The sequence below is a fragment of the Eleginops maclovinus genome, chromosome 18 (assembly GCF_036324505.1).
Source record: "Eleginops maclovinus isolate JMC-PN-2008 ecotype Puerto Natales chromosome 18, JC_Emac_rtc_rv5, whole genome shotgun sequence".
In the NCBI taxonomy this organism is placed as follows: domain Eukaryota; kingdom Metazoa; phylum Chordata; class Actinopteri; order Perciformes; family Eleginopidae; genus Eleginops; species Eleginops maclovinus.
Genome location: NC_086366.1, coordinates 9,126,681 through 9,145,527, shown reverse-complemented (window position 1 = coordinate 9,145,527; position 18,847 = coordinate 9,126,681). Strand labels below are relative to the sequence as shown.

General features: G+C 41.3%; 1 protein-coding gene across 1 annotated transcript in view; it reads left to right on the top strand.

Moving 5' to 3' along the window:
• Positions 1-18,847, top strand: part of dpf1 (double PHD fingers 1) — a 37,688-nt gene that overhangs the window by 14,826 nt on the left and 4,015 nt on the right. The window contains 5 exon segments of the mRNA XM_063906333.1: positions 31-158; positions 1,436-1,525; positions 2,545-2,623; positions 2,751-2,882; positions 18,353-18,472. Of these exon segments, the coding sequence (XP_063762403.1) occupies positions 31-158; positions 1,436-1,525; positions 2,545-2,623; positions 2,751-2,882; positions 18,353-18,472 (549 nt within the window).

Below are 18,847 nucleotides of genomic sequence, written 5' to 3'. Positions count from 1 at the left end.
TTTTCTGATTGTAATTGTCTCATCCTCCAGACTACGAGGCTTCTCTAAAGAAGGAGGGGGGTATACCAGATGGTCCCGTGTTGGAGTCGCTGCTCGCCGGGGAAACCCTGGACAAGAAGGTAGAAACCAAGGAAGAAGAGCCAATGAGCGAGTGTCAGGTGAGACTCTCGTTTCTCTTTCTTCCCTCTCTCACCTTCTCTCTTCCTCTTCTCTGTACTTTGTTGTTCTCTGCGTCTTGTTCTTATGTCAGTCTGTGTCTCCAACAATTTGTCTGTATTACCCTCTGTGTTGATGTTTCTTTGTCTGTCTCTGCCTTTGTCTCTTTTGGAGTGTATGTTTTGGCGGTGACACAGGCTCCCGTGGCTCTGACAACTCCCTCCTGGCACAGTGTGTGTGTGCCTGTATCTTATTGTGTTGCACTGCAGTCAATTTCGGTGTGTTTTACCAGGATTTTGTATAGGTATTTTACAGGCAAACTTTTTTTTTTTTTCGGGAAGTCAATCCATCGATTTGCATTGTGTCACTCTTTAAGCAGCATGTTGCACTTTTGGGTAACCTTTGAGCAAAAAGTTCACTCTGTCTGAAGTATTTCAGTAGTCGGTGGCATTTGCTGTTGAATTCAGATGGACAGCTAATCAATCAGCAGTTGAGTGAATGGCCCTCACACAGTGGCTCTATGAGCGATTGAGAAGTATTAAGGGCCTTTAATCCACGGCTTTCCATGACTCCAGTTTAGCTTGGGGCTTTCCTAGGCAAGCATTACTTCCACGCTGCTCAATGATAGCTCCATGTGCACTCTTAACTCTCCCCTTACTACCTTTGACTCAGTTTCACAGATTATATTGTTATTCATTCTGTTGTTTTTGCAATAAGCACAATGTTTGTGTAGTGTATTTCTCATAAGGATAATACACAGTCTTTTAAAATAGCTGTGGTTTGTTCCATAAATAAGATTTACAGTGTGGCAGTATGGGATTCAGTGCTTTTAAATCTTGACCAACATTAAGGAATTAAAAATCAGGATATCTTGGCTCTTGTTGCGTAATTTTTTTTTTAATGAACCTCTTGTGAGTCCCTCCACCTTTTAAAGTGCGATACTAAAGTGCACAGTGTACCCTTTTAATTAAAGAAGTCTTAAAATTAATCGTTTATTGCAATGAAATGGTGACACATTTGGCTATATTTAGAGGTAATCGTTAATGGTTACGGTTGTTTCCTGCACAGGCATTATGCGAATACTTTCAAAATCAGCTGGAAGTGTGCAATTTCCTGCAATTTCACGACCACCCACTGTTCAATGTGGAGCAGAGCAGAAGCAAAAGGGGAAAGGCACGAAAAGAGAGGAAAAGTTAAGGTAAAAAAAGTAAAGGAAAATAACTAACCTCTCTGACAGTCCATCTGTCTCTCTGTCTCTCTCTCTGTATCTAATTTGTAGAAGCTGCTGGTTGGAGATTTCCCTCATGATTTGGAGGTGGACGAGATGGAGGAAGACGTCCCTAAACGCAAGAACCGTACCAAAGCACGGGTGAGATATGAATGACATTTCATGATTATTCTCTACTTTTCCTACTCAAATTATACTGAATAAAGAAGCCTTAAAACAATTTGTTTCACTGTTGTTGTAGAAAAAGTGAAGCCAGTCTCCAGATAAAGCTCAAAGTCAAACTGTGACCCGAAAGTGTTTTGCCTGTCCGACACAAAGAATAAGGATTTTTCATTTCTATTACACTGGAAAAATGTCTTCTTAATTAGACTTAAATGGAATCTGCTGTATTTGCACAACCCATATAAGTAAAGTAGAAGATGCCTATGTTTCGGTGTTAAATGAATAAGGATTAAATTAAAACTAACATTCCAATATTAACATAAAGACATTGTACTTAATTCATCTACAGAAATGAGCATTTTGTTCCAAGTACTGATCTTTGAGGGTTATGATTTAATTAACGGTATCTCATATGCTGAGTTTGACTTTGCTGTATTCCTGACTGTAGTATAAAAATGTCACAAACCAACAGTTTTTACAGAGAATAAATGCAATTGGATCCAGAGATTTAATCATGCTGAGACAACCTTTTTTTTTTACAACTTTGATTAGATCAGACAGGTTCTTTTCCCACTCTTTTTGGGCGTCACATGGGAAGATAATCAAGTGTTAACAATGTATTCTGAAAATCATCACACACATACACATGCTCACACACAGACACCAGGGTTGCTAATTGGAGCTGTTGCTCCCCTGCTAGGTGTCATCAGCCCCCTCCTGCTGGAAGTGGAGCTTTACACTGAGAGCAGATGATTAGAATACAAATGTGTGTGTATCTGTGTGTGTGTGTGTGTGTGTGTGTGTGTGTGTGTGTTTGTGTGTGTGTGTGTGTGTCTGTATAGAAATGTGAAGCACGAAATGTGCTGTTACGCTCTTTCTTCTCATGTGTGGAACTGTGGAAGTTCAAACTTTTTAGTTTTCTATCCTATGTGTGATTCTGCATGTGTTTTTCTGAGTTTTTACAAGTGTGTGTCTGCATGTGTGTGTGATGTCTGCAGGCCTGCGGTGTCGGGGGCATGAGGAAGAGACAAGAGCCGGCTGCTATTGAAGACAGAGACAAGCCTTACGTCTGTGACAGTGAGCTTTGCAACTTTATTTTTTTGTTGTTTCTTCACTGCTTCTACTTACGCAATTTTGCCTTAACGTACACTGACAGAAAACTAATTGTATACACTATTTGTGTGTCTGTCTGTGTGTGTTATAGTCTGTGGAAAGCGCTATAAAAACCGCCCAGGGCTGAGTTACCATTATACTCACACACACTTGGCAGATGAGGAGGGCGAAGAAGACTCGGAGCGACACACACTACCCTTCCAGCGCAAGAACAACCACAAGCGTAAGTCTGTCAAATATCCTCCAATATTTACTTTATGTGTGTGTTTTGGTTACAGCTGGTTCAGGGTCATTCCTACATATTGTACAAGAAAAGATTGGGTTTACTATTGATTACTGACCAACACTCAAACTTCCGAAGAATAAATGCATACTGTTGTCAAGTGCTCAAAAGTTAACAATACACTCGGACAGAAGAAAACAAGAAACAAAAGCTTATCAATGTACTACTGTGGGTGGAGGCAGCGGCAAAACATAATCGACCACCTTAAAAAGACCCAAATACAATAATAGATACACAGTGCATGCTATATTTACAATGTATATTGTATATTTACAAGCCACTGGACTACTTACACCAAAACAGTCATTTTACCTTGCGAAACACAGGGGTTGCTAGTCTATCGCTGCCTCACATGATTTGCTGTTGATGATTGTTATTGTATGCATTTGGTGATTAGAAACAGACTCTTTAAAAAACAAACAAGTCACGCAATAACATAATCAAACCAACAAATGTAGGCAGCGGTGACCAGCAAATTCCAATTTATGTGAGGTATCTGTGTTTGTCAAAGGTGGCTTTGAAGAGAGCAAAGATAACAACATCAATTCAGCATAAAAAAGTCTAAATATTGCATACACTTAAACATTGAGACTGTTTTAATGTGACTGAAAATATGTTTTGCTGCTGCCCTTGTCCACAGCCGTATTCCTGTCGGTTTGTATTACTGAGGACTTGCTGATTATCTTCTGTAGGTAATACACAAACTATGGAAAATAACATTATTCAACCGCACTAGAAAAAAAACAAAAACCTTCCCTTTAATATTAAAAATATTATCAAGAACTATTGATCGTCATGGAGTCCTCCTGCAGCATTATAGACCGTTACAGTGCTGACTGGGCCAATTCCAAAGTGTGTACTTGTGTGGATGAAAGATACGATTTCTCCCAGTGGAGTGCTGAGTTTAGCTGACTTCTTCAGCTTTCACTTACTGCCTTTTCAGCCTGACGCAGTGACGCAGGTTAAAACTGTGCTCAAAACGGGTCAACAAGATCCATCCGACTTTCCAACACAACTTTTGACTTGTGGTAAACAATGATCAAATGCCGGGTTTGGTTAACAGGCTACAGAACAAAAAAAGAGTGAGAGAAAGTGGAGTTAACTTAATTAGCTAATGTCATAATAATGAAAATTGATTCGATAATGTGTTTATGCAGCTACAGTTGCATGAGGAAGTGACAATGTCAACAACCTAATATTAAAATTAGCTGTACTCAAATAGACGCTAATTGTCACACTTCTGCTTTTCGTTCCATGTTGATAGCTAAATATGCCCTAAGGGTAAGCCCAAGGGTAATTTTATATTATATATATATTTGTATTTAACAATGTAGCATTTAACCTCTCACTGTAAGGGCTTGTGTAGCCTAGAGCTTAATTCACAGTCAGACCTCTTGTGTTAAACTAACAGGAAAATAAAGACCATAGGTATTCAACAGGGGGTCCTCAGAATTACTGCAACTAGGCACCACATGTTTGTTGGATAGTGAAAACAATATTTTCATTTCATTTGCTTAGCAGGCTATTGTTTGGAACATAAAAAAAGCCTGTTTGTACAACTTAAGGCCACGCTTCACATTATTGCAGACCCATTGAATTATGCGACTCATTGGCGAAACACTAAAGATTCCTTATATAGTCATTAGCATTGATAATAATACAAAGAAAGGGGAGGGCGGCAATCATACTGTATAGTAAAATACTATATGTAAAGGAATCAGTCTTAACACTTTTTAAAACAACACTTCAGACAGTTTCAACAGCTGCTGCAAAGACACATAATTTCAATGAGGGAACAAAAAGCTCTTCAATCAAAACTCATCAGCTATAATTAACTGTCAGTAACAGCACCAGTCACACACTCTGGGAAATTACCATCACTCTCTCCTACTGTATGTACCTTTCAACTTACAGCACACAGTATATGGCTGCCACTATCAACGGCTTAATGACTGTCCATTAATGCACCGGTTCAGAATATCATGAGGTAGTAATGAAGAGCCATGGTATTATTGCTAATGTCTCCAGCACTTTTTTCAGACAGTGCAGGCATTTGCATAAAGGCAAGGGCACAGATGCTTCTGGAATGGAGTGGCACATCATATCTTAATACCAATAAACTATTAATTAGCAATGCTAGCATTAGCTTTATGAAAGGCAACATTGGCTTGTTGGGCGGCCCACCTTGGTCCAGGCTGAAATAGCTTCACAACTGTAAAATAGATGTATTGTCATCAGAGGATGACTCCAGTGATCCCCTGACTTTCCATCTGTTGCTATCTAAGTTCAAAATTATGGTTTTGAGTTAAATGTCTTCACAACTGTTGGTTTGGCTTTGGTGGATGAACTGGAATACAACATTATACAAAAGTTAAAGCCCCAAATGTGCTTTTTGTTCAAAACTTTATTCAACAAACACTAATAACATAAATGACAATCTGATCCACCTCACCAGCACTTTCTGTTTATTGCTAATTAGCAGAAGTAAGCATGGTACATCATCTCAATGAGGGAACAAACACCTTCAATCATAGCTCATCAGCTCTTAATCAGCGTCAGTGAACAAACACTCTCGGAAATCACCATTACACTCTACATTTATAATTCAGATGTACAGTTTATATGTATGCTTCACAGAGTTGTGAGCTTACCCTCTTAAATAAATCTTTAGCATGGTTGATTACTGTCGTTGCAGTAGGCTCTTGTCAGCTCTCCATTAGTTTAGCTCATCATAAGAGCAGTGTTTCAATTTAGTTTGAATATATTTGTTGTGAGTCCTGTATGAAGCCAGGCAGAAAGAAAGTAAGTTTGACTTGCATTCAGGAGCAATTTTTTTTCTGAACTGCAAGTGCAACCTTTTTGTAGCGTTAACATGTTTCTGTTCCTTAAACCAAACCATGCTTTTAATATCTTAACTTGACTTTAAAAGATACTGTAGTCGCCATATGCAGCTATTGAAGAAAGCAGAAAAACATTTGCATGTAATGTGATCATCCCATAATGACATTCTCTGGCGATGGGGTTTAAAGGTCCCACAAGGTGTATTAAGAACACCATCTTCTTCAGAAGGATAAAGATCTGCAGAGCTATTATTTTATGTAAGTTAAACATTTTAAGGTTTTGCTTCCTTTATTGATGATGGCTCCATTCCAATGGGTGCTCCAATAAGCATATATCAACCATGTCTTGGCACTACAAGGAACAATTTAATGGAATGTGTCCACTGTAATTGTTATTACTTACACCTGCAATGGAGAAGTTATTATGACCATCATGAAAAATGTCTCACATACATCTGGCTCAGGGACATTTACTCCCACTCAATATTTTGTCACATCATTCCCTGTGGGACTTTTGGCTTTTATTTAATCAGATGAACTGCAGGAAGTAAGAGTTATTGGGTTTTGGCTGTCTTCCTAAAGCTGTAAAAGGGCCAACTGCGAAATCTGAAATCTTCCAGGTTTGTGCAGTCATTTAAATGGTAGAGCACAATTGTCCAAAACCACATGTGCAGTAAAAAGTATTAGATGGGAGTGTGCACTGTACATAACAGCACTGCGGGCCTCTTTAGAATGCACTTAGCTCTAGGCGGCAATGGATCTGTTGAATCTACCTAGGGTACCATAAGAAAGCAATAAATGTCAGTGAACAACAAGTAAAGAAAATATTTAAGGTTTGTATTGAGGAGGTCATGAATCAACCCTCAAACCTCCCCTCCTGTCAGCGGCAGCATCCACACTAACCAAATTGCTTGTCGTCTTTGTTTCTTGTGGCTATTTATTTTCACCCTAAGGGCCAGTTTTCTATCAGTGTGTGGTTTTGGTTTCATGTTTTTCTTCTGTCTGCATGTTCTGTTCATTTTTGAGCACTTACTTGAAGGACAATAGCATGCATTTATCCTGCAGGAGATTGTGTTTTGGTCAGTAATCGTTAGTAAAATGGCTACAGTTATTTTCAAAAAAAAACTTACAAAGAAATAGCTGTTGACATTTGAAAAGGGAGCGCAGAAAATTCATCTACTCTTTTTGTTCTTCACAGTCTTAAAACAAGCAATTTACTCGTAGAGTAGAGTGCAGATAAACACACAAAGAACATACATATCCACATTATCTGTTTGCTGCACGACAACAATGTCCACACTGAAGCTATGCTGCCTGTCAGTTAATTGGCAGTGTGTGGTTTTAAATTGGACCGTACGACGATAACACTGGCCCGGTTTTGTGTGTGTGTGTGTGTGTGTGTGTGTGTGTGTGTGTGTGTGTGTGTGTGTGTGTGTGTGTGTGTATTTGTGTATCTGTGACCATGCTGCAGTCTTAGGTCCCTCCAATGGAGGAGAGCAAGAGAGACAGCATTTGAATCGTTTAATATCCCCCATCACTCCCTCCCAAACAGTCAGTAATCACACACACACACACACACACACACACACACACACACACACACACACACACACACACACACACACACACACACACACACACACACACACACACACACACACACACGCACACACGCACACACGCACACATACAGCCTCAGAAAATGCAATCTTCTCTGCTGAAATGAAAAAGGGAGCTTAGCCTTTTGGCTTGGCATGTATGTGTGTGTGTGTGTGTGTGTGTGTGTGTGTATGTGTGTGTGTGTGTGTGTGTGTGTGTGTGTGTGTGTGTGTGTGTGTGTGTGTGTGTGTGTGTGTGTGTGTGTGTGTGTGTGTGTGTGTGTGTGTGTGTGTGCATGAATTAATGTGTGTGTACACCATTATAGCTTTCCCCAATTTGCTGAGTGTCATGGAGGAGACTCCACTACCCTCCACCCATTGCCACATATGTAATAATATTAACATAGGGCCCCGGAATGAGAGCAACCCTGCATGCATAATTCATGGAAACTTCTACCTCAAAAAGCTGTCTAGACGCTATAGTATGTACATATACATCCCCAACACAAGTGTGAGCTGAAATGTATCACCCACACTACAAAACTCCATCTTTCCTGAACCTTATCCAGCTCCCTTCTCTCTCTCCCTGTTTTTCCATCAGTGTGATAAATGAGAGATTATTCTACCAGGAGATGAGATTTTCCTTCCCTCTCTTTCACTCCGTCCATCTTTCACCACTGCCCTCTTCTCCCTTAGCTCTGCATCCTTACCTAACCCTCCTCTCCCATCCCTCTCCGCTTCTCTCCTCTCCTGCTTTGCCTCATCAATCATCCAGCTTTGGGTTTCCTTTTAATTTTTTTGTTTTGTTTTGTGTCTGCACTCCCTCTGATCATCACCAACAGAATCAACCCCCAATACTAAACCTCCCCACACCCTGAGCCCAGCTGATATACTATTTACTTAAAAAGAGCAGTGCCATTAAAATTCATGACTGCGCCACATACTATGTTTTTTTACTCTCATCCAAACAGAAGGTTGGAGGTGGAGAGGGAAGGCGGGAGGGAGAGTTGGATATGGGGTGGGGGCTCGTTTGGCATTGATGTGATGGTGGGAGGGATGGGGGGGAAATGAAGAAGAGGAGGAGGAGGAGAAGTGGATGAATAAGGGGGATGTTTACTTTAGAGGTCGCCCCTGCAGTGTCCACCTGAAAATTGGTTTTGTTGGTATGGAGAAAAAAAGAGAGAAGGAGAGAAAAGAGGTAAGTTTGAGGTAGAGGTAAATGAGATAGAAAGAGAGGGAAATAATGAAATAGCAGTGACAAGATAAATAGATTGCAACAAGGACACAAACTGAGAGAAAAGCTCTGAATGAATGACAGAAAAAGAGAAAGAGGGAGAGTGGCGGAGGGAAAGTGAGAGGGGGAATAAAGGGTGGGGGATGTCATTAAATCCCCCCTCTCAAATCAGAACTGAGATTCAGAGGCCACTTTATCAGGACGGACAGACGGTCCTACAGTGTGGAGCAGCAGGGACGCTCTGAGTGTGTGTGCTTGTATGTGTGTTTTAAAAAAAATGCACCCAATACACACATGTATGTGCATTTCTTTTGGTGTGTGTTTGTTTGTGCCATTGAGCCGTGTGAATGCGTCGTATGGGCAATCATGCCAAACTTTGAGAGTGTATGTGTGTGTGTGTGTGACATGTAATTGAGCTCTTTGAAGGTCAGCGTCCCTCTGTTCCTAACCACCATTGTTGGTTGTTGTGGGGTTTTTTTTCCCTCTCCAGTTTTTTGCCTTGTGTCACAAAATGGCCTCCCTGTCCTCCTCCCGCTGTCTGCAGACAGAGAAGTGAAGGACGAATTTTGATCAACCAACATCAATATAAAACAACACTGAGAACATAAAATGGCCTCTGTGTGTCTGTTGTCACTCCATTCGTGCACATGCCTCCATTTTTCTCTCTCTACAGCTAATTGTTTTTCTCATGATTTGAAGTGTGGTAAGACTTCACATCTTTTGTTTATTGCTTTATCGCATTGTCATTTAAAGCAGTGTCACTGGGAAAATACAGATATCTTTCTATACTGCGGATAAATGAGATTTTTAAAATGTCACGTCTCTTCATCTAATGCTATATGCCACCTAAACTTTTCAAACCACACATTTGGCAGAGATTCCTGAGGAAAAAGCAATGCATTCAAATTGGTTTGTGATAAATTGTTGAACGTAAGTCGACCTATTTAAATGCTATGATGATTTTTTTCTTCTGAATTGTAATATCAAAAATACATTTCAAAGTATGGTGAAAGTTAAAGCTGGCCATGTTGCGCGGAATTTACAGATTTATTATGAACATAAATGACTTTTTTTGTTAATTAGAAGACACTTCTTTTAATTGAATTGTTTTTTAGTCCTATCCTGCTTATTACCACATCAATTTTATTTTGGTCTTTCAGAGCAAATACTTTCTGGTTGATTCTATGTTCATTTATGTGATATTTATTCCACATCAAGACAGCACATGTGCCAGTGGAGAGCATCAGTGCTTTCTTTTGGATGTCTTCTGAACTTTTCCTGTACACCGGCATTCCTCCTGAGCTTTTGATTGGTTGATTGTTGCCGCTGCTGCACGGCACAGGAAAGGAAGGGAGAATCGGCTGTTGCCTAGCAATCCGGTTGCCATAGATACCGCCAGGGCTCCCTCCTAAAGAGTACACTGTTATGTACATTGAAAAGAGAGAAAGAGAGGTATGGAGAGGAGAGAAAAAGGGAGGAATAGAGGAAACAGAAAGAGTGAAGAATAATGGAGGAAGTTAAACTATTGGAGAGGGATGGAGCTGAGGGGGCACAGAGGAGTTCTTCAGGTATAACATAAAGAATAGCATGATGGAGAGAACCCAGACAAAGGCAGAAGCAGAGCGAAAAGCAGAGAGTTATACCAACACACAGAAAAGAAAATCGCTTCATGATTCATCATATAGATTCCCCCAGACGGTTGGAGTGGTGAAGGCAGAGTAATATCGGAGTCTGCTTCATTTGGTATTCTGTCTTAACATGTGGTGCTGTGGCTTGCCGGCTGGTTGTTTTGTGTTACTCACTTGTCTTGGCTATGTTTGGATAAGCTCCAACAATCACAATCCTCCCCACCACCGATAGCACTCCACACCCCAAATCCACCCTCACCCACCATCCATCTCTGTCTGTCTACTTCTTATCTGTTTTAATGTCTGTGACTGTAAAACCTGGAGGGGAGAAGAGGACATGAAAATGCCTGATTCATAAAAAAAACCTTCAAAATACAAAATGTCCATATGTGTATCTGAAGACACTCCAACACAGATTACAATGCCAACCTTTGGGAACATCCTCTTGTGCACAAAATGATCCCTCTTACATTTCAGGTTTGTTTTAAATAAAATGCTAATTAGTGGTTAGCACAAGCTGCGATAGCCACCGCATGACTGAACACACAAAGGAAACTGCACCACCTACAGAAACTCAAACTCCCCAATTCAGTTGAAAATGCCCAAACGATGTGATCCCAAATTCCCATTTTATGCTCTTTTCCGCCAACTAGTAATTTTTAACATGTGACTTTATAAGGCTGACACTTTTTAGGTTGATTTGGCCCAATTCAAACAGGATTTCACAGTTAAATTCTCAGCTGGTTCTCTAAATGAAACAGCATAGGGTTAATCATTAGCATTTTAAGTCCTCATTGAGAGGGACACAATCTCACATTGGCTAATTTTAAGTGTGTGCAAAGTATGCTTACACATAGAAGTAGGCTGTGAGTGATTTTTTGTATGCATGAAATACGGGGGAGTAAGTGTGTCTGTGTGTGTGTTGGCTTGCATGTCCATTGGCAAAATGTGCACATATCTGCAGAGTCTGACATACTCTGTGTGTGTGTGTGTGTGTGTGTGTGTGTGTGTGTGTGTGTGTGTGTGTGTGTGTGTGTGTGTGTGTGTGTCTGTTTCTGCGGGTCAGTGTGATTACAAAGCAGCCATAGATCAAGTTTTATTATGCACCAAAACTGCCTCTGTCCTCTTTACTTTGCAATGTCATCCCTGCACACAGGCTCACATTGCACACACACACACACACACACACACACACACACACACACACACACAACCCCACACGCAAATGCATGCATCCGGACCCACAATGCACTGGGAGTTACGCAACCTGCTGACTGGACATGAGTGAAAGTAGTACTTGTGTGTGTGTATGTGTGTGAGGGTAAGGGGTGGGGTAGGTTTTGAGTGTGCAAGGATGGAAAAGGAGCAGAAATGGGGGAAAATAGAGCATAGCTGTGATGCAGGCGTTTGTGTGACAACAGATAGATTGCAGGAAAGTGTTCGAATTTCCTCTTTGAGAGTATGGCAGAGGATAGGAAAAAATGAAGACCAAATAAGGAAAGGGAAGTGAAAAGATGAAGCACAATGAAGCGTAGAGAAGAGAGATCGAATCAGAGGCAGAGAAAGCAGCAGCAATAATGAGAACGCATGAAAGTGCAAAGAGGAAGAGGATTGGAGAAAGAGTGAGAGGAGGAAGATGGAGAGGGAGAGAGAGAGGGAGAAAGGAAGCTGGTGACTTTTCATCTGTGACTGACGGTTTCCATCTGACTGCATCTCTGCCTCCTTGTCTGCATAAAAAACCCTGAAGATGTTTCCTTGAACATTTGGGCTTTTGTGTCTGTGTGAATGTACATGTTTACTATAGGTCTTTCTCCTTTCTTGTTAAAATATGTGCAATTACATTTTTCAGACAGTAATTATGTGTGTGAGTGTGGCTGGACGAGGGTTAGAGGGACTCTCATTCATCACGTTAAAGAGAGCAAGTGGGGGATGGGACTAAAACTGGATAGCAAAAGTTATTATGCAAAGGCATGGCTGTAAATCTTTGAGTGTGTGTGTGTGTGTGTGTGTGTGTGTGTGTGTGTGTGTGTGTGTGTGTGTGTGTGTGTGTGTGTGTGTGTGTGTGTGTGTGTGTGTGTGTGTGTGTGTGTGTGTGCACTCGAGGCTACTGTACGTGTGTGGTTGTGGGTGTTTTCATCTATGCGTGTGCTCTTATTGTGTGTGTGCGTGCGCTACTCCTGAGAGGCTCTCCTCATTAAGCAGTGAGGCGACAGGAGTGCAGAGTGTGTGTTTTCACACACCGCTGCTCCGATACAACGGGAGCCACTTTTTTTTAATTCTCTTCCTTCTCTCGGCTTTATGCTTCCTCATCTTCCTCTTTTTTCCTCTCTCCCCTTTTGCCTCATTCATTCTTGAAATGTTTTCCTGCTTCCTCCTCATTTGATGCTTCCTCTGCCTTTGAATCCCCTCATCCTCACCTCTTTCTCCCATCTAAAACTGCAGTACTGTTTTTATTGCCTTCGACAGTTGTGAAGAACTGAAAGTAAAAACATGAATAGTCCCTTGTTGGTCCAAATCTCAGCCTTTTTTGTGATAATAAGTATCCATCGAAAACTGGTTTTCTTGTTAATGGCTGAAGTTACTTTTCTGTGTAGCAACAGAACAAATTAAATTAAGAAGAATATTAAATCACCTAAATCAGTTCAAGCGAATGTCATGCAAATTTGTTGTGATGCTTTAATACGCTATAAATCAAGTAGCAGGCAGAGGGATCGTGAAATGAGAAAACACAGTAGGGCAAAATATTGTCTAATTTTAAAAGTGAGGTTGAAGAGAAAGTGAGAAAAGTCAACAGGTAGGCCTATTTGCTTGTGTGTGGGTGGTGGCAGAGGTAATTCCTTTTGGATTTGAAGCACTGAGTTCCACAGCGGCCGGTCAGAGGATGAGATTATCAACCAGCCAGAGTCCTTCTGTGGTATTGATCCCAGGTCAAAGTCTGGGAGGGAGACTGAGGGGAGAGAGGAAGAGGAGGAAGAGAAAGTAGAATAGTTGGAAGGTAGAACAAAGAGGATACAGGAGGAAGATACTTTGGGACAATGCCAGGAAGAGGATAAAGACATCTAGTCATAACTTCTACTCCTGTACTTTCTCACAGTTGTACTATTTTTGTCTTGCTGCTTTTCATGACACACTGTGCGCAATACTCTTCTTACCAGGTCAGCATTAGTCACTAAATCTGTGAATTAAATATTCTCTGAAGGGGTAAAAATTTCATTTATTTCTGTTTCACTTCATGTGTTTCTTTTCTTTTGGAAACTACTCTGCAACTTAACACTTTACATTTTATAAATGGTAATCACTTGAAAGAGTAAATGAAAAAAACATGTATTGAAATGTGTATGCTTCCCTTTTTCATCAATTTTATCTTTTCCTAAACAACTAAATACATTAAAGTAATAATTGCAATGAAATGCAATTATTTTGTGAAAAGAGACTTCAACTGCAACAGGAGCCGGGCAAGCGGCAGTTCAGAGAGCGAAATAACAACACACTGTTACGAAGGAGCAGCATGTAGGAGGAAGGAAGAGAAAATGAAGCGGGGGGAGAGTGAATTATAAGCAGAGAGGGAGGAAGGATGGGGAAGGGTAGGTGTTGGGGGGGGGGGGGGGTGAGGAGCATTTGAGGATTCATCTCTTGCTGGATAATTCCCAGGAGGATCTCTCTCCAACACTTGAAAGCTGTGAAGTGTGCGGTTCTGCTCATACTCCTCCTGGTAATTGGAAGAGGAGTGAAGCGGAGGGGAGGGAGGGAGGGAAGAGGAGGAGGAGGAGGAGGAAAGGAGGGTCAGGTAAAGGAGGGAGACTTGGAGGTAAGAAAAGAAAAGGATTGTAGCAGGGTGGCTGAAAGAGGTAAGGATTTAAAGAGAAAGGAAAAGCACAAGAGGTAAAGGAGGAGAAAATAGAAAATTTGACTTGTTCCATATATCTTCTCAACATACCTTATATCTGTTTTATTGTTGCTCATTAGCTCTTTCCTTTCTCTCTCCCTCTCTCTTTCTCTCTCTCTCTATGTCATTATCCATACCCCTTCCTCCCTTTGCTGGCGATGGCGTGTCTATGGTTGCAGGCAGCTTCTGAAACATGGCCGCAGGCGTTTAATCATTGATGGAGTTTTTTTCCTCCGTGCAGGCAGGCCAGCAGGCAGCCCCAACTCGCTCACATGCGTCAGGACCTGCTGATTCACTCTCTGGGGCCTCCAAACACACACAGACACACACACACACACACACACACACACACACACACACACACACACACACACACACACACACACACACACACACACACACACACACACACACACACACACACACACACACACACACACACAAAGATGCAGGCATACACATGCACACAGGAACGACTACAAAGGCAAACAGAGATGCACATGCACACACCGACAGTGAAACGGTAGCGCACAGACACAGATAAAACGTAGCCCGAATGTGTGTGGCTATCCACATGTGTGCCTGTCTAGTATATTCCACTAGGGATTGTGAGGCCTAATCAGCAGCAGAGAGCCAAAATAAAAGCAGCAAAGATAAAAGCAATTTATTTGACCAGAACAAGAAGACAAAACGTGTTTACGTTGGCTCCAGGGCTGCACGCCGCATCTGTCTCTGCAGCTTTATACGTCCTTCTGCTAGACTCAGTAAACATCTGGCTGTGTTGTTCTTAAACAAGTAAATACACATATACTGTTTGCTCATCATGTAAGTATGTCTCTACTGTATCCTCTCAAAATTCATATTGAGCAGAAAGTCTTCATACAGCTTGCACATAGGGTTAATACAGTTAGACATGCTAGCAAAGGATCTCCTGAAATGGTGAGTCGGCCCACCACTGTTAGATAGATTGTAATGTAATATAATAACTAATCCTTTACCCCCAAACAAGACGAATCATAACAACAGTGGTCATTTAGCTCATCAACATTTTTTTTGTCCAGTACTTTTTGAACAAATACCTGTAAAACCAATGATAGTCCCACTAGCTTTAGCTTTACTTCGTTTGTGCCATTTAGCAATATTAGCATGCTAAGACGCTAACTAAAAGGGTGAACATGGTGAACATTATTCCTGGAATGTGTCCAAGATGACTCCCCGCACTCAACCACTAATCCCTAGACAACTACAAGCAGCAAGTAACAAACTATGTGCCTAAAAAAGTAAAAACACTGCAGAGGTGCCTTTAACCAGCATTAACTCAACAGGCCAGCAGGGGGCGACTGGTTATAAATCCAATTAATATAAAAATCAATGACAAAATGACGCTACTTCTCACTTTAAGTATTATCTCCGGCAACATTTCCCTGACAAGTTTGTGGTCTCAATAGGTACTTCCAGTCTTGAATATAACCTGACGTTCAATTTGTAAATGTTGGTTCCCTTTGGCTCAGATAATTTAGTGTTATTCTTAAAGCATAGGGACTATATTGTGTGCCTGTACTGTATTTTGGTTAAAAGTTAAATTAAGCATCATTTCCATAAAACTGGGCGTAAACTTTGATAGTTTTCACCATCATGTATCTGTATAGCCTACTACTGCAATTAAAATTATTACAATCTTCTATAACATGCTTTGACAAAATTCAATATCATCTCTGCAATATGATACCCTGACTTCCTGATCATTTTTTAATAAAAGGAGAGAAAAAAAGGACGAGGAAATATCTGCATAACCCTCGCCAGCGCATAGGTCTGATGATGTGCAGGTGTTATTTCCATAATGAAACTCTCCATTTTGAAAAGCTGACACCAGCAAGATCCCATATAATAAGCTGAAGAGGAGATTACTGAGAATTATGAGGATGGGGCCATCTGTGTATGAAAAATAAATAGTGAATTCTCAGTACTATACAGTGTTTTCCTGTAGCCATCGTCAAGATAACCCTCTAGTTTTAGTATATCGAACATAATCGAACCTACTGTTAATCACTAGTCCTGAAAATCTTTGTCCACATTAGTAATTGCATTTGGTTATTTTTTCTGTTGATACTGATACTGTCCCTCCACGTTGTTTTTCATCATTGCACCCCGTATAAAAGTGCACAGCCCAGCAGTAAAGTCCTGTGCAGTTTCATCCTCACTACAGATGACAGCCTCTTGCTTTTTTTTCTTCTGCTCAGCGCACTCCTGTTGAATTCTGCAGTAGCAGGTACAGCTTCTTATCCCCCCCCTCTCCCCTGTTTTCTGTCTGTCTTTCTGTCTGTTTCTCCTCCTGATCAGAGAGTTTATTTTATTATTTTATTTCTCTGAGGATTAAAGGCCAGACTCTGTGGAGTAGAAACCCAATCCCTCTCACTCCTCCTTCCCTTCTCGCCCTCTTTTCCATCAAATTGCCCTGTACTCACCCCCCTCCCCTTACGGCAAAACAAGACCCCACCCTGAAATGGATGGATTAATGACCTCTCTCTGTCTCTCATATGGCCAGGCACACAATAACACCTGCAGTGCTGTCTGTCTCCACTCTATGGTATTCACTGCTGACCTGCCTGGTGACTCATTGTGAAGGACCTATCCAGGGCTTTACATCTTAGAGAAGAAAGCACACATACAAAATAGTCTGCAGTGGTTATGTGATTGCGTCCATTAAAGTGATTATGCAATCAACAGCAGTAAGACTGGCAGGAGGCAGACAGACTGACAGACAGAAAAATGGAGGGAGGGTGGTGGATGTGGTATACATACCCACAGCCCTTGACAGGCAGGGGGAATTTCTCTCTTGTTAATAATCATTATGAAATGGCTTCACGTGGAGCACTTGCCTCTCTGCTCAGCATGATAGCAGGTCTCTCCCTGCACAATCCCCCCCCCCCCCCCCCCCCCCACACAGACACACAACCTCATACTTTCCCCATCTTTCTTCAGTTCCCCCCTCTTTTTTCCTTCTTCTCGCCCTCCTGAAAATATTAACCAGACACCAGAGGCTTCCAGCAGGCGTCCCTCTATGTGCCTCCCCATCTCCCACTCTGGTGAGCCGGGGTTTGGTAATTCCCAGTCTCCAGTGCAGGCACACACCGGTGCTTGTTTTTTAACCATAGCAAACAGATGGAAAAGGAGAGAGAGGTAGACAGAGCGATGTGCCCAGCAGGGCTGGTGCGTGAGTCTGGCAACAGGGACTTAGTTACACATCTCATCTCTTCTTCTTTGTTTTACATCACAATTTACCTCTTATCACTCACTGTCAGTACAATGCTCTGTCAGCAGGAAGGCCCAGGCGACATTTGTACTCTTTGATATTATTTTTTTATCTATCATATCCTGAATTATATAACGTTTTTTTAAATCTCCAAACGTGTACTTTCAACGAGCAAAACTCTCACCGTCACTGATTCCCACTGACTGCTGCGATTAAATTGAATGTTTACCTATCACATGCATTGTTTAGTAACAATGTTGTCTTAGGGAACCATGGAAAGCACTGTTTGTAGTGTCTAGAGGTGGTGAAGGTGATTGATGGACAGACAGACAAAACACGTTTTCTTAGTTAAGTTTCTCAACCTTCCGGCGTTTCGTGGTTGCAGAGAGAGGGAGGGACCTTTCATTATTCAAATTATATTAAGCCCTCTCATTTTAACGGTATTAAACAAGTGCCCCGATGGATGAATGAATGTATTCGATGATTTTGAATATGGTTGTTACCTAGCCTTTCTGACGGTGATTGAATGATTAAGTCAAGAATTTTGTTCTTCATTTTTTCTAATTGGAGCCTGGCCTCAGTGTTGTACTAAAAACGTTATTTAACCACTCAGTACTCATACATCAGTAAAAGGGACCTATGTCAGTTTTACTTCCCCCCGAACTCCTACACGCGCCTTGAACTTGTGGCCTCCCTTGTTTAGATGCATTCTGCAGTCCTTGACTCTGTCGACAGTGTTTCTCTTTCTCAGCACACCTTGGTGAAAGCTTCTCTGTATATCTTACTTTATAGTCTTCCCCTCTGCACTGTCTAGAGGCTGATACATCTCTTTCACTCCAGGGCAACATTTCACAACCCTGACTTATGAGTTTACACTCGACTCCTCATCCCCCTTTTCTAAGAGCCCAGACAGAGGCAAATTGAAGCCCCATTTTTTCTTACCTGCTTCTCTTTTCTTTTTCTTCTTCCAGCCAAGAAAGCACCTGACGGCTCAGTGATTGCCAACGGCTACTGCGACTTCTGCCTCGGAGGCTCAAAGAAGACGGGCTGTCCTGAAGACCTTATCTCCTGTGCAGACTGTGGACGCTCAGGTAGGGCACCGCTGAAGGGGATGATTGGCAGGAGGAAGGCCGTACTCTGTTGATGCACAATTTTGTGTTATATTTGCTCAGTATAGATTTCATATTTACAATATAAATAAATGCAAGTTTAAAATCCTGTTAAAAAAAATGAATGGACCATACCAGTGTTTTTTTGTTTTAGCTCATCTACTACAAATCAGTGTACAGTATACTAAACCTTTTTAATAGACGTTTGCTGTTATGTTTTGGATTTTCAAAACCAATTTGCAGAGACTTTTTATATCGAACGGTATAGAAACTATTGGCTGCCTGAAAGGATGAAAATAATCTAAATAGTCCTAAATATTAAATGCTTTGACAGACAGTGGCTTTAATGTAAAGTGT